This window comes from Balaenoptera ricei, chromosome 17 (assembly GCF_028023285.1).
Source record: "Balaenoptera ricei isolate mBalRic1 chromosome 17, mBalRic1.hap2, whole genome shotgun sequence".
Classification (NCBI taxonomy): Eukaryota; Metazoa; Chordata; class Mammalia; order Artiodactyla; family Balaenopteridae; genus Balaenoptera; species Balaenoptera ricei.
Window position 1 is genome coordinate 2,524,140 of NC_082655.1, and position 14,225 is coordinate 2,538,364.

General features: G+C 63.0%; 1 protein-coding gene across 1 annotated transcript; it reads left to right on the forward strand.

The window, feature by feature from the left end:
* Positions 1–1,360: 1,360 nt before the first annotated feature.
* Positions 1,361–13,826, forward strand: GPR20 (G protein-coupled receptor 20). Its single transcript, XM_059902139.1, has 2 exons — positions 1,361–1,423; positions 12,718–13,826. The coding sequence occupies exon 2, from the start codon at positions 12,744–12,746 to the stop codon at positions 13,824–13,826; it is 1,083 nt and encodes a 360-aa protein (XP_059758122.1). The 5' UTR covers positions 1,361–1,423; positions 12,718–12,743.
* The last annotated feature ends 399 nt before the right edge of the window (positions 13,827–14,225 follow it).

Here is a 14,225-nt window from a genome sequence, read left to right on the forward strand (position 1 = left end):
CTCATCCCTGCCTTCCACTCACCAGGACCCGGGCGGGCAGTTCCCGCTGCCCAAGGGCCTCCCCTCCCTCTGCCCACCCAGGCTGCCTGCCTCCTGTCACCCCTGCCTCTGCCCGGCTGTGCTGCCCTCCTGACCACGCCCCCCCCCCAGGCTGGCCAGGGCCCTGCGGCGCCCCGCTCCCTCCCGCTGGTGCACTACAGCCGTGCCCCCCACCAGGCTCAGAGCCTGGAGGCCAGGGGCCTGTCTCCGGCCTGTGTCCTCAGTGCCCAGCCCGGGGCCAGCTCAGTAGGTGCTTAGTCGAGAGGTCTAGGGTGATTCAACCGCATGAGTGGGTGGGAGCACAGAGACAGGAGACCAGAGGTGGCACTCAGGCACAGGAAGCGGCATGTCACAGACTTGGCCCTGAGCCCTGCCTGACCTCGACCCCAAAACCCTGACCCCCCAGCCTGGCCACAAGCCTCCACCCTGGTCGGGGTGTCTGTCTGGGGAGGGATGTCCCTCTCAGCCGCCACGTGTAGAGCAGGCCTGGGCGAGTGAGGTTTACGACCCACCAACTCACCCTCCTGGCCCTTGTCACGTCCAGGTCTTTCCTGCACACGCACCCGACCCTCTGTGTTCCTGCAGAGCCACCAGCACTCACAGAGGTTATGCACGTGGCGCCAGGCCGGTGCACGGCGTCAGGCATGCGTGTGCCCCTGCGAGGCCACATCCGCCCCAGGGACACCCAGGAGTGGACGCAAACAGAGACCCAGACAACACACGTGCGAGACCTTGGTCACGGGCACACACAGGCAGACCAGGGCCAGAGGTCACGGGCACACACAGACAGCCCAGGGCCAGAGGTCACGGGCACACACAGACGCCCAGGGCCAGAACAGGCACGTGGAACTGGAGAGCAGCACGGCAACCCAGACCTGCATGGGGCAGCCAGGAAGGCCAGCGGCAGCCCGGGATGCCTTCGTCCCCTCCCAGGCAGAAAACCGATCTGCGTGTGCCCCCAGCTCCCACAGCACACGTGAGCGCCAGCCGAGCTCTCCAGGGCCCAGGCAGCCTCCCCAGAGGGGACACTGTGGGGGACAGAGAGCCAGGCTGGAGCCGCTGTACCCCTTCCCCTTCCTGGGTGGTGCAGCTTCGGCTCTGCCCTCCGTGCCTCAGTTTCCTCCTCTGCCTGGCCGGGCCTGTGGACTCCGCTGCCCCAGGCTCCCTCCCCCAGGGCCCTGAACCACGCTCCTCAGGGGGCCGGCGGGGGCGGGGAAGACGCCCGCCCCGCCCCCACCCCGCCCCCACCCCGCTGCCTTTGCCCAAAAGGAGCCCCGAGCGCGGGCCTGACGTCAGCCCCCAGGAAGGCGAGGTCCGTAGGGAAACTGCAGTAAGTGGCCCACAGAGCCGCAGCCGCGGCCGTCTCCTCTCCACGCGGGCGAAGGTGCGGTGAGTCCCCCTCGGGCCGGCCGGGCCTCCCCTCTCTGAGATGAGATGGTCGGTGCCGGGGTCCTTACGCCCCAGGCAGGCAGGCAGGGGGCAGGGGCGGAGAAAGACCCGGGCTGGAGAGAGCTCAGAGCCCAAAAGTGGCTTTGCGGTCCCACCCTGCAGGGGGCCATTGTACAGATGGGAAAACTGAGGGCGAGGGTGAGGGCAGCTACAGCTGAGCAGGCCAAGTGAGGGGTAGGGGAGGGAGAGCTCCCCAGGGCTCGAGGGGGCACCCTGCTGTGCCGAGCCCCACCTGTGTTGCAGGGCTCCCAAGCCCCCTCCTCTGGACTTCCTTCCTTCCTTCCTTCAGCACTCTCACTGGTCCTCTGCTGGGTGCCTCGATTTCCCCGTCTGGGCGGCCCCAGAGGTCAGGGAAGGGGTTGCGGTACCCCAGAGGCACTTGATGAGCTCTGGGACCTTGGCCACCACCATCCCCCAGGCTGGGGCAGGGCCGGGGGGTGAGGGATTTGTGGGGACAGGCTCCGACCAGGGCACACCTCCTGACATCCCACAGCTCAGGTCCTAGGCCCCAGCCCGGCCCTTCCCCACCCTTGTAGGGCCGGAGAAACTGAGGCCCAGGGCCCACCCAGCCCCCTACGTGGACCTCGCAGCTGGCACTGCCCCCGCCTGGCTCGCTGGTGGTGCCGGCCCTGAGAAGGCAGCAGGAACAGGGTCCCGAGGGGGGAGGGCCAGTTGGGAACTGGACTGTGGCCAGGGTGCTGGGCAGGGCAGACGAGGAGCAGCTGTGAGTCCTGGGGCAGGACTGGGAACGGAAGGGGCTGGAGGCGTGGTGGCAGCAGCTCTCAGCCCTCGGACAGGCGGCTGGCCCCACCAGCGGCCCCCATATTCTTCTGCCAACCTGTGGCCGCTCCCAGCCAGAGGGTTACCAGGGCACCACCTCCCCTCATGGCTGTGTGGCCATGGACAAGTTGCTGCCCGTCTCTGAGCCTCAGAAAAAGCAAAGTCTGCTGCTTCTACAGCCCCGGTGTGTGGGGGAGGGGATTGGACGTTTCCTGAGCACCTCCTGGGAGCCCGCGGGCTGGTCTCCTTTTGTCCTGCGGTAACCTGATGTGATGAGGTGGGTCTCAGCACACCCACTTTATAGGTGAGGAAACTAAGGCTTGAAGAGGCCAGAGGGGGCTCTCAAAATCATTCGTTTGTTCATTTAGCCACAGCCCAGGCCTTGGCCCTCACGGCACTGCCAGTCCAGTAGGGGAAAAACAAGAAACAAATAAATATGAAGCTGTCAGGTGGTGGGAGGGCTGCAAGGCAAGAAAAGCAGGTGGAGGTGAAGGTGTGCTGGGAGCTGGGTGATCCGGGAGGGCCTCCCTGAGGAGGCGGCCCTGGGGCCTGAAGAACACTGGTGGACCCCAACCCTGCTCTGCCCTGCTGGCTATCAGCACACCCAGGCTGCCCCTCACACCCCTCACGGTACTCTGAACACAGAAGCCTGTTCCCACCTCAGGACCTTTGCACTTGCTGTGCTCGTCCCACTGCCTGGAGCACTGTTCCCCCAGGTCCTCCTGAGGCCCCTCCTGCTCCTGAGCAGCCACAGTGGCCCCCCAGCCACTTTCTAGCCCACTCCCCCCACCCTGCCCCTGACCGCGAGCTCCATAAGCTAGAGCCACATCTGCCTGAGACCCTCTGTGCCCCCAGCACCGGGTTCAAGGCCAGGTCTGATGCCTCCAAAGCATGTGGTCCTCATTGTTCCTCTGACCTTGCCACGGGGCTGTGTGGCCTGGGGCAAGATGCCTGTGTGCCCTGGACCTCTGAGTCCTCCTCTGTACAGTGGGACGTGGTAAACTTTCACTGGCGTGGTGCAGGCAGGAGGGTCCACAGAGCAGAGTTCAAATCCCAGCTCCTCCGCCCCCAGCTGGGTGACCCCAGACAGGCCACTTAACCTCTCTGTACCTCAGTTTCCTCACAGGCAAAATGAGGCCAGCAGCACCAATGTGGGGCATCCTGGGAGGAGTCATGAGAGCCTGGGAGGGGTCATCTCGGATGCAAACTGTGAAGTGTGGGATTAGGGCTCTGCCCCAGTGGAGGGGTGTCCAGGGGCCCAGGGAGGACTGTGGGCGTGGGCCCTGTTGGTGCCGGGGGCCTTCAGCAGGTGACGCAGGCAGAAGCGGCATGCCGGGCCAAGGGAACGGGCAGAGGCCGGGCAAGGGCAGCCGCAGATCCATGACCTGTGCCCCTGGGGAGGCTGGGTCGGGGGAAACGGTCAGGTGCTGCAGCAGCTGCAACCATCAGGACGAGGTGAGGGATGAGCCAGGGTGGCAGGGAGGGCTGTCTGACCCCCGGCAGGACCCCCATGTGCGGCGACGCCTGAGGCTGCCCCTCCCAGAGGAGCTTGCGTTTCCATCAGAGCCCAGATCTCAGCCAAGCGCTCTCAGATGGTGGAAGGTGAGGCCGAGTCAGCCATGGGGGAGCCCAGGTGCCCGGCACTCCACCCACACCCACGAGTGACCCCTCTCCCTGAGCTGGGTGGAGGGAGCCCTGGCCAGGATGAGGAGCTTGATTCCAGCTGGTGCCACCTGGGACCTGCCGGGTGACCACGAGCCAGACTGGCCCCCTTGGGGGCTTCCGTAAGGGCCCAGCTGTCCCTGGATGGAACAAGCAGAGACTCAGACTAGCCAAAAACAGCAGGCAATGTTCTAAAGCAGATGCCATGAAACCAAGAATAATCAGAAACATAAACAGGCAGATGGTTCCCCCAATAATGGCTATTTTGGCCTTGGAAGGCTGTGAGGGTCACCCCTACAGGGGCACAGGCATATGCAGGTACTCTGTGTACCCAGAATCTGATTGCCCACAAACCCCAGGTCCAGAGATGTTCACCCCTCCCTGGTCCCACCCCTGCCTGGGCCAGGAGCCAGTGGACCTAGGTTTGAGTCCCAGCTCCATCAGTTTCACGCTGTGTGTCCTAGGGCCTGTCACTCACCTTTCTGGACCTCCACTTCCTTGTCTATAAAACCCACGACTGCTGTGTGGACGCAGAGTGTCTGGCATGGCGGCTGGTTCACAAGAGATGCTCCGGGCACCTTGGTCAGGAAAAAGGCTGGGCCTGTCCTCCACGCCTGTCCCTCCCGGCTCCTGATGCAAGCGGAGCATGGGATCTTGGGCCACACTTCCGGGCAGGTACCTGTTGCCCAGGGCTGAGGCCAGGCCCCCTGGCTGCCCTGGTCCTGTGCACGGCAGGACAGGAGGCAGGCAGGCTGCGGGCTTGGGGTCTGCTAGGCAGCTGGGCGGCCACAGAGGACACACAGGGACGGCGAGGTGGTTTCAGGAGAAGCCAAGGAGAGGTCAGGATGCACCCCCCACCTGCCGAGGACGGGAGGTCAGTGTGGCCCGGGTCCCCCTCGCAGTTTGTGGGCAGGTGCTGGCACCCTGAGCCTCTGGGTCTTGGCCTGTGTCTCTGGGCACACAAGGACCCGAAAGCTGTAGGTGGAGGCAGCGGGGCATGACCCCCCATCAGTGTTCAGTGGGGAGCTGGTGCGGCCCTCAGGCTGGATGGAGAGGGAGCCCCAGGAGGGGACAGGGTCAGGTGACTTGGAGAAAGATGCTCATTCCCTGGGTTTGAGAGCTTCACAAAGGCTCTGAGAAGTCCTGCACTGAGCACCCGGTGTGACCCGGGCCTCTCCCCAAGATGAGCAAGCGGGCCCACGCAGGCCTCCGTTCAGGTGGGAAAACGGGGTCTCTAGCACTGCTGCTGTTGTCATTATGCACCTTCTTTGGGGGGGCACCTGTGGCCGTTTGTCCACCCAGCACCCCCAGCTGCTCTGCCGATTTCATTTGTTGGTTTGCTCACTTGTCCATTCAACAAATATCAATGCCAGCATCACAGGTGAAGGAACTGAGGCTCTGAGACTTGAACCAAACACCTCTGATGAGCACCAAGGGGAGGGGGAGGGGGAGGACAATGGGGACCGACGGAACCCCGACGATGGTCAGGGTGACTGGGTGGGCTTCCTGGAGGAGGCGTTAACCCTGCTCGGCTGGGAAGACTGGTGGGTAGTGAGGTGGGGGAGCCGAGGGCGGAAGCCAATTCCACGTCCAGGGCCCTGGGACGCTGGGTGGGCTGTAAAGGGGCTGGGCCAGGCGGGGAGGGCACCGAATGCCTGGGCGAGAAACGGGCCTCACCCTGCAGGCCCTGCCGGGCTCGCTCAGCGGTTCACTCAGCCAAAGGGAAAGATGGATGCTGCTCTGCGCCCGGCTATCCTGGGTGTGCTGGAGCGACAGACAGGAGCTCCGCCCCACACCCGACCCCACCAGGCCCGCCCCGAGATGCTCACAGTCTGACCGGGAGGCACCGTGGGCCGGTCCTGGCTGGACAGCGCTGGGGAAGGAGCACCCGGGAGAGGTACTGGGCCAGCCGCGGTGGAAAGAGAAGGCTTCCTGAGGGGCTGAGGTCAAGAGGAAGCCCTAAAGCGGGCAGGAATACTGAAGTGGGGGAGGAGGAGCAGCTTGGGCAAAGGCACGGAGGTTGGAGGGTGCCTGGGGCGTGGTCATTCAGTTGGGGCGCGAGGAGACTGGGGAGGGGGCTCCCCTAGCCCTGCTGAGAACCTGAGGCTTTTCCCAGGGAGGACCCCTTCCCCAGCAATCCCACCTCTGAAACCTGGTTGTGACCAGATGCCTGTGAGGAGAGCATATTAGGGAGGGGAAGACATCCCTCACCCCCATGCCTCCCCTAGAGGGTCTTGGAGCTCCAGGTCTGCACATCTGGGGGGTAAGGGGAGACGTGCCACCCTCACCAGGCACCAGGCGGCAGCAGTGTACCCCCCGCACCCTCTCGCACCTCTCCACACCTGCACCAGGGGCTCCGTCTCAGCTAAGGCCCACAGCAGCCCTGAGGAGCAGCATAATACAGCTGTGCCAGTCCCCGCTCCGCACAAGTGGAGACTGAGGCTCAGCGAGAACCCCTGCAGGGTCAGAACCCTCACTCCAAGGTCAGGTGGGGCAATGGGAGGGAGGCCCACAAGGTTACCTGCGGCCAGAAGCCCCAGGGCCCAGCTGGGGGACCCCAGGCTAGTGGCTGAAGCTCCCTGGCTCTGCATCCTGCATCCTCACTGATAAAATATGGATTGTGCCCCCTCCACAATGATAGGAGGAATCCAGATGTGTCTCCCCAGGGCCCCATGGGTAGGGGGCAGAGAAAGCAGACATATTTCTAGGGAGGCCAGGGGCTATAGGCTTGGGTCAGAGAAAGCTAATTTATGCTACAATATAGAAAGACATTTCTTATTTTCAGAGAGTTTTGCATTACAGTGGGCTAACCTAGTAGGTAGTGAGTTCCCCGTCCTCGGAGGAGTGCAAGCTGAGCTTTTTTTTTTTTTTTGGCTGTGTTGGGTCTTTGTTGCTGTGCACGGGCTTTCTCTAGTTGTGGCGAGCGGGGGCTACTCTTCATTGCGGTGCGTGGGCTTCTCACTGGGGTGGCTTCTCTTGTTGCGGAGCACAGGCTCTAGGCACGCAGGTTTCAGTAGTTGTGGCACGTGGACTCAGTAGTTGTGGCTCGCAGGCTCAGTAGTTGTGGTGCACGGGTTTATTTGCTCCACGGCATGTGGGATCTTCCCGGACCAGGGCTCGAACCCGTGTCCCCTGCATTGGCAGGCAGATTCTTAACCACTGTGCCACCAGGGAAGCCCCACAAGCTGAGATTGTACACATTCATTCACTCACCCACTTGACATATACTGAATGTGAATGTGCAGGCCTCTCCTCCAAAGAGTCACAGGCTAGTGGGGAAACTGGACAAGTGGCCAGGCAATGACAGAGCCACGGGTGCAGTGAGGGCCCAGTAGTGGCAGCAAATCTACTTGAAGCAATCAGGGAGGGCTCTCTGAAGGAAGAGGCATCCGAACTGAAGAAAGTTGACAGGTGAATAAGAGGGTATAGTCAGAATTATTTTAGTCACAAGTGACAGAAACTCCAAAGTAACTTAAGCCAAAGAGGGAGATAACCAAGTCCCAGACTACTGGCTTCAGGAAGGGCTGGATCCAGGCGCTTGAACCACCCTGTCAGGACTTAGTCTCTCCTCCTGGTGGGTTTCTTCTAGAGGAATACGGCCATCAGCAGCTTGAGTCTCATAACCAACTAGTGTGGCAACCCCAGAGAAGAGAGCTGCCAGCAAAAGTCCCAGGGCTGGTAGTGATTGGCTGGGCCGGGGTCATGAGGCCACCTGTGACCAAGCACTGTAGCCTGGGGTTCTGTGTTACAGGAGCCCATGTCTGAGGCTAGGAGCTGAGCAGCGCCAAGCCACTGAAGGACTTTATCCCACACATGGTGGAGGGAGGCTGGGACTTCCTGCCCAGAGGTCCCAAGGGCTCTTCCTAGCCTGGGAAGCACTGGGCCTGCGTCTCGCCCCAGTCCCCAAGCCGCCGGGATTCCACCACCATCCCTCTGCCCTGCTCCCTGGAAGAGCCCTCTAGAGCAGTCTTGCGGCCAAGACATTCCCAAAGGTGCAGGCATGTTCAAGCCTTGAAGTGCTTCAGAGCTGGAAGTACCCTCAGAGCCGCCTGCCCATTGCGTAGATGGGGAGACTGAGACCTGGGCAGCCTGGGCAGTGGAGGAATTCCTGACCCTTCCTCCCAGGACCCCAGTTTCCTCTGAGATGGGTGGGAGGGGAAAGAGGAAGGAAGAGAGGTGCAGGAGGAGGGAGGCCCCCAGGGACCCGAAGCCTGGGCCCCACCTCCTCCCCTCCCGCACAGCTGCACTCCAGCTGTTCAGTCCACCCAGGACCAGCACTCGCCCTTGGGGCCTGGGGCTGTGCAGAGTCCACTCTGCAAGGCCTGCCTGCCCGCGCTGCCGTCCTCCTGCTGCCGTTCTCCACAGGGCACCCCCCCTTCCCTAACCCTCACCTTTGTTTATACTCGGCCCATCTCCCATCCCCCCACCAGCCAAAATCCTCTCAGGACCCTTCCAGGACCACCTCTTGACAATGTGTCGGTACAGCCTCAGAAATGGATTCCAATTCTGCCCACTTTACAGATGAGGAAACTGAGGCTCAGAGGCTTTAAGGTCACAAGCCGGTTCTGAGATGGAGCCAGGCTTTGGGTGGGGCATCCAGACCAGAGTCGAGACTCTCAGTGGCTATGCTCCGGTCCCCCCAACCCACTGTGTGTCTCCCCCTCTGACCCTGAGCCCCCGGAGAGCAGGTCCGCGTGCCCTCCGCTCTGCCCAGGGAAGGGCCTGAGCGTGGGTGGGCAGAGCAGGCCGGGGCAGTGGCTGGTAGATGTGCGAAGGCTCCCAGCCTGGGACAGTTGCCCTGGGGCAGTTTCCAGACCTTGAGCCCGGCACGGTGCTAGGCACTACGAGGACGTGGCCCCTGCCCACCGGGATCCAGCCAGCCGACCCCAGCTGCAGGGTTCGCTGCACCTCAGCCAGGACTAGGGCACCTGCCAGGAACGGGGAGGGGACGGGGCCATGCCTCCACCCTCAGACTGGCTTCCTCAGGCTGTGGAAAGCACTAGTGACCCCATTTAGCAGATGAGGAGAAAAAGGCTCACTGACTGGCCAAGGTCCAGGGTCGAGGGAGTGGCAGGGCTGGGCTCGAACCCAGGTATCTGGGACTCTTCTGCTTGCTCACCACCTGGGGCCCATCTAAGGCCAGGTCTGTGCCCCCCACTCAGACTGGGTGTGGGGGCCAGCGTCAGGCTGTCCCCACAGAAGAGCAGAGGCTTCTCTCCTTTCCCCTCATTCCCCTCACTGCATTTAGAGTGGAGCAGGGCGGAAGGCAGGTGGGGAGTGGGTGCCCGCCGTGCACCTGCCGGACGAGGGGACCGTTGCCTGGGTGCCCGCCCTCCCTCAGGCCCAAGGACCCAGCTGTGGGCTCGCACTAGGCAGACCCAGGTTCGAGTCCTGGCCTGTCCCTTCCAGAGCCTCTGTTTCCTCTGAGTGAGTGGAGGAGGCCAGGAGCCAGGTGGGTGAGGAGGTACCATCACCAGTGCCTGGGTCTGCAAGGGAACCGATGCCGTGAACCTGCTCGGAAGCTGCAGAAAGAGGGTGCTGTTGTTACGTCACTTTGCGGGCAGGGAGACTGAGGCTCAGAGAGGTTAATCAACACCCGGGGTGACCCCTCGTGAGTGGGGGCCAGCCCCCAACCCGCACCTGCACTGGTTACTCTTACTGTTAAAGTGCTCCCCACAATGCCCACCGCCATCACCAGCTGTGACATCCCACACCACACTGAGCCCCATCTTCCCACGGGAGTGTGGACAGACCCAGCCCGGGCTGGCAGGCGGGGGTATGGGGCCCTGGGTGTGGACAGAGGGAGGGGCGGACATGGTGGAGGCGAGAGCGAGTCAGCCCCAGACTGCAGGACCAGCAGGACCTCGGAGGGCAGGGCTAGTGCTGAGAGCATGGAAGGGGGGCTCTCTGCTCGGGGTCGGGGGGCCCGCGGGAGGCCTCGCACTTGACCAAAGCAGATTCAGGGGGTGGAGCGGTCCATCCCGTGGAGCCTAAAGGAGGACCAGGAGCTGAGGCAGTGGAGACCACGGGGGAAACCGAGGCCCAGAGAAGGAGTGTCCGCCCTGAGGCCATGTGGGGTGGAGGCAGCTCAGCCCAGACACTCCCAGCCCAGTGCCTTCCCGGCCCCAGAGAGCCGAGGGCCCTGGACTGTGGATCCCCGAGGCCATCAGCAGGCCCACCTCCACAGGGGCCGGGGTCTCACGGTTTGAGTTCCTCATCTTGCGAAACAAAAGGGATCGTGAGTAGATGCCCCCAGAGAGCGGTCAGTGAGTAATCAGTGTGTTATCACCGTGAGAGGTGAGTGGTGTGCTGGGGTTGGCGTAAGCAGGGTGGGGTGGCGGGGGTCTTATCATACAGACAGAGACAGTCAGACTCAGCAGAGAGCAAAGGGGAAGAGATGGTGGTGTAGAAAGCCAGGGGGGAGGGCCCGGGCTGTGGCCGTGATCTGAGCTCGGCGTGACAGATGCCAAGGTTCGTCGTGTTCTGGGACTGACCTCAGTGTGTGAGCGGATCAGGCTCAGACTCTCCGAGCTGAGAATCACGGCGTGCTTGGCTGACGTCCTCTGTCCTCACCTGCCCGGCCTCTGGGGCGTCCCGCGCATCCCCCCGCTCTGGAGCCCCAGGCGCGCGGCCCTGGCCCACACTGCCGCCGACACCTTCAGCGAGGTGCTGGCCAGCATGTGAGGCTGTCCCTGGGGGGTTTCCTGGGCGGGCAGGCTCCCGGGGCCCGCATCATCCTGGGACTGAATGCCAGAGGAAACCTTCTGTGGTGTTTATTATTTGTCTCTGATTGTCACATGGATGCAGACCTCATGCAGACGCATTGGAAAACCGAAAAGCACGCGGAAGGAAATTCAAAAACCTGTTTGCGTGTGTCTGGGGCCAGCTCCTCGCTCCCTGGGCCCTTCCTCCTGGGGTTTGGCCGAGGCATCGTGTTTTCCACAGTAGAGCAGGGACGCATTGGGAAGCATCCGTCTCCTTCCCGGGGGACTGCGGGGGCCCACGCTGCCTGAGGACGAAACCCACAGCCCTGAGGCACCAGGATGCCAGGCCCACAGCCTAGCCTCATCACCCCCCCTCGCTGCTCCCCAACCCCCCGCGCCCACAGAAGGTCTCTCCCTGCCCCGGACGTCCCTCTCGCTCCCTGTCTCCCTGAGCTGCCGTTGGACAAACACATCCAAGGCCCCTGTGTGTTAGGGGCTTGGGGACACCGGGCACAGGACAGCCCTCCCAGAGGACCCCGTGAGCTGAGGCCCGGGCCCACTTGCGCTGGAGGTGGCCAGAGGGGCCGGACACAGTCTTGGGCGGCATCCGACTCCTCCCGGCAGCCTTGAGAGTTAGCAGACGCCCAGGGCCGGCGTCCCAGAGACAGAGGCTCAGCCGAGGCCACCCTCTCTGAGCTGGAGGATAGAGACAGCCGCCTGCCCTGCCAGGGGCTCCCCCCCGGCCGGGTTGGGACCTCAGCCTCAGCTAGCAAGAGGTCCCCTGCTGTGCCCACCCCCTCCAGGCTGGCATTCGGTCCCCAGTCCCCCAGCGGGCATGACCTCCACTGGGTGGAAGCTGCCAGAAGGAGCCTGTTGCTCAAGGATGTGCAGTAGCCGTGCAGGGGGAGCGGGCAGTGTGAGGCCTGTTCACAGTGGACGCCTCACTTCCCTTGGCCGCCAGGAAGGGCGAGGGGTCTTCCCTCCCCTTGCAGGTGGGGGAGGGCGCACTATGCCTGGGATGTCCCATGTGCCCTCCCCTCCTCCCTGCTTCTCCCCAAAGCCTTCTCCTTTCTCCTGAAAAAGCCAGAAATGTCCTTATTTGGAGGATCAGCCTGGCCCAGGGCGGGGGTGGGAGCCTGTTAACCCTTCGTTTATAAACAAAGGGATAAATCTCAGCAAGTTAAACAGCTCTGCAGGAACAGAAACAGGGTGGGCGGCCCCAGCCCCAACCTGCCCCCACCGCAGTGTCTGGGCCACCAGGCCGGGACCAGGCAGGGAGCACAGTGCTTGTTTAACTCACACCCGCTGTGCTGCCGCCGCTGGGACCAGGCTCCAGGCTCGAGCCCCAGTGAGCCACCCCACGTGGGCCTCCAAGACAGCAAAGGTGGCCACCTCTCAGGGCTGGGGAGAAACTGGGGTGGCCCGGGAGCTGACTCCCAGCTCCCCAATCCCAGCCCCTTGGACCCTTATGAGGACCTTCACCCAGGGCATTGACCTGGTGCCAGCCTTGCAGGAGGTGAGAACAGATGGGTGGCCTGGAGGACAGGGGCTGTGACGCATGGGTGCGGGAGCTGTGGGCTGGGGTGACCGTGGGCATGGCTCCGTCCTAGCAGAACTGTGGCTGATTTGGCACCAGCTAATGATGCGCTGAGCACTGCTGTGCTCGATTAATCCTCCCAGCAGCTCTGTAGTCCCAGTGATATAGATTAGGACGTGAGGCACAGAGAGGTTAAGCGACTTGCCTGAGGTTGCACAGCGAGTGAGGAAGAAACTGGGATTGGATCCCAGGCTCAAACACCACACACTTGGCCCGTCATCTTACCTGTGCCACACCAGTCGCCTTTGTCATTTTTCAGTGCCGGTGACAGTCTTGCAAGGCTTTTCACCTCCTGTCACAGCGAGGAGCAGCCTCAGAGCACTAGCGTTCTGCTAAAGCTCCACACTGGCCAGTGCCAGGACCAGGCCAGGCAAAGGCACAAAGGCGGGAATGTTGGGGTGCTGGGTGGGCAGACGAGCCAGGTGGGGTCCAGCCTCTGGGCAGGGCCCCAATAACCCCAGGGTAACCCGGTCTCCTTCCTTCCAGGCCCCGGGCGTGCGCTGGCCCCTGTCATGCCCTCTGCGTCTTCCGCGGGGCCCTCGGCCATGGCTGCCCCCAATGCCACGGCGGCAGCGGCAGCGTGGACTAACGTCAGCATGCCGGAGACGCCCCTGTTCCACCTGTTTGCTCTGCTGGACGAGGAGCTGCACGCCGCCTTCCCAGGCCTGTGGCTGGCGCTGATGGCGGTGCATGGCGTCATCTTCCTGGTGGGGCTGGTGCTCAACGGGCTGGCGCTGTACGTCTTCGGCTGCCGCACCCAGGCCAAGACGCCGTCGATCATCTACACCATCAACCTGGTGGTGACCGACCTGCTGGTGGGCCTGTCCCTGCCCGCGCGCTTTGCTGTCTTCTACGGCACCCGCGGCTGCCTGCGCTGCGCCCTCCCGCACGTCTTTGGCTACTTCCTCAACATGCACTGCTCCATCCTCTTCCTCACCTGCATCTGCGTGGACCGCTACCTGGCCATCGTGCAGCCCGATGGTTGCCGCCGCTGGCGCCAGCCTGCCTGCGCCAGAGCAGTGTGCGCCTTTGTGTGGCTGGCCGCCGGCGCCGTGACCCTGTCCGTGCTGGGCGTGACGGCCACCGGCGGGCCCTGCTGCCGCGTCTTTGCGCTGACCGTCCTGGAGTTCCTGCTGCCGCTGCTGGTCATTAGCGTGTTCACCGGCCGCGTCGTGTGCGCGCTGTCGCGGCCGGGCCTGCCGCGCCAGGGCCGCCAGCGCCGCGTGCGGGCCGTGCAGCTGCTGCTTACCGTGCTCGTCATCTTCCTCGTCTGCTTCACGCCCTTCCACGCCCGCCAGGTGGCTGTGGCGCTGTGGCCCGACGTGCCACGCCACACCAGCCTCGTGGTCTATCATGTGGCCGTGACCCTCAGCAGCCTCAACAGCTGCATGGACCCCATCGTCTACTGCTTCGTCACCAGCAGCTTCCAGACCACTGTCCGTGGCCTCTTCCGCCGGCACGGAGCGGAGCGCGAGCCCAACAGCTGCGACGTGGTCAGCATGCGCAAGAGCTCCAAGGACTCAGCTCACCATCACATCCTCGGCGCCAGACCCCGAGCCCTCACGCCGGCCCTGGCTAATGGGCCTGAGGCTTAGTTGGTAGGACTTTGCAAGGGGGCCGAAGGTCAGGGCTGGACTGGGCATGCCAGGTCAGGGACAGCACGGATATCTGCTCTACCCGGGTGGCAAATTGGGTTCACCTGATCAATTGGTGATGGCTGCCCAGTGCACTGCGTGGAGGAAGTGTCTAAGGCCACTGTGCTATGATTGATTAGCAATGTCTGCCATGGGCTCTAGATAGGATATGGTGGTCTGAATGCTGACAGTTTGCCATCCCTAAGGTATATATTGTGTCCATTGAAAACTCAGAGGGGTAGCCAGGAGCTGCTTCTCACTTGGACCATTCAACCTCTAGAAGGGGTTCCTGAGAAACATGGACAAAGATGTTTTAGATACTGGGAATTTCAAAGAGGGTTAAAAAGATAACCTGAAGAG

Excerpts from the sequence above, each read along its gene's own strand:
- GPR20 (XM_059902139.1), top strand. The coding sequence starts at position 12,744 with ATGCCCTCTGCGTCTTCCGCGGGGCCCTCGGCCATGGCTGCCCCCAAT.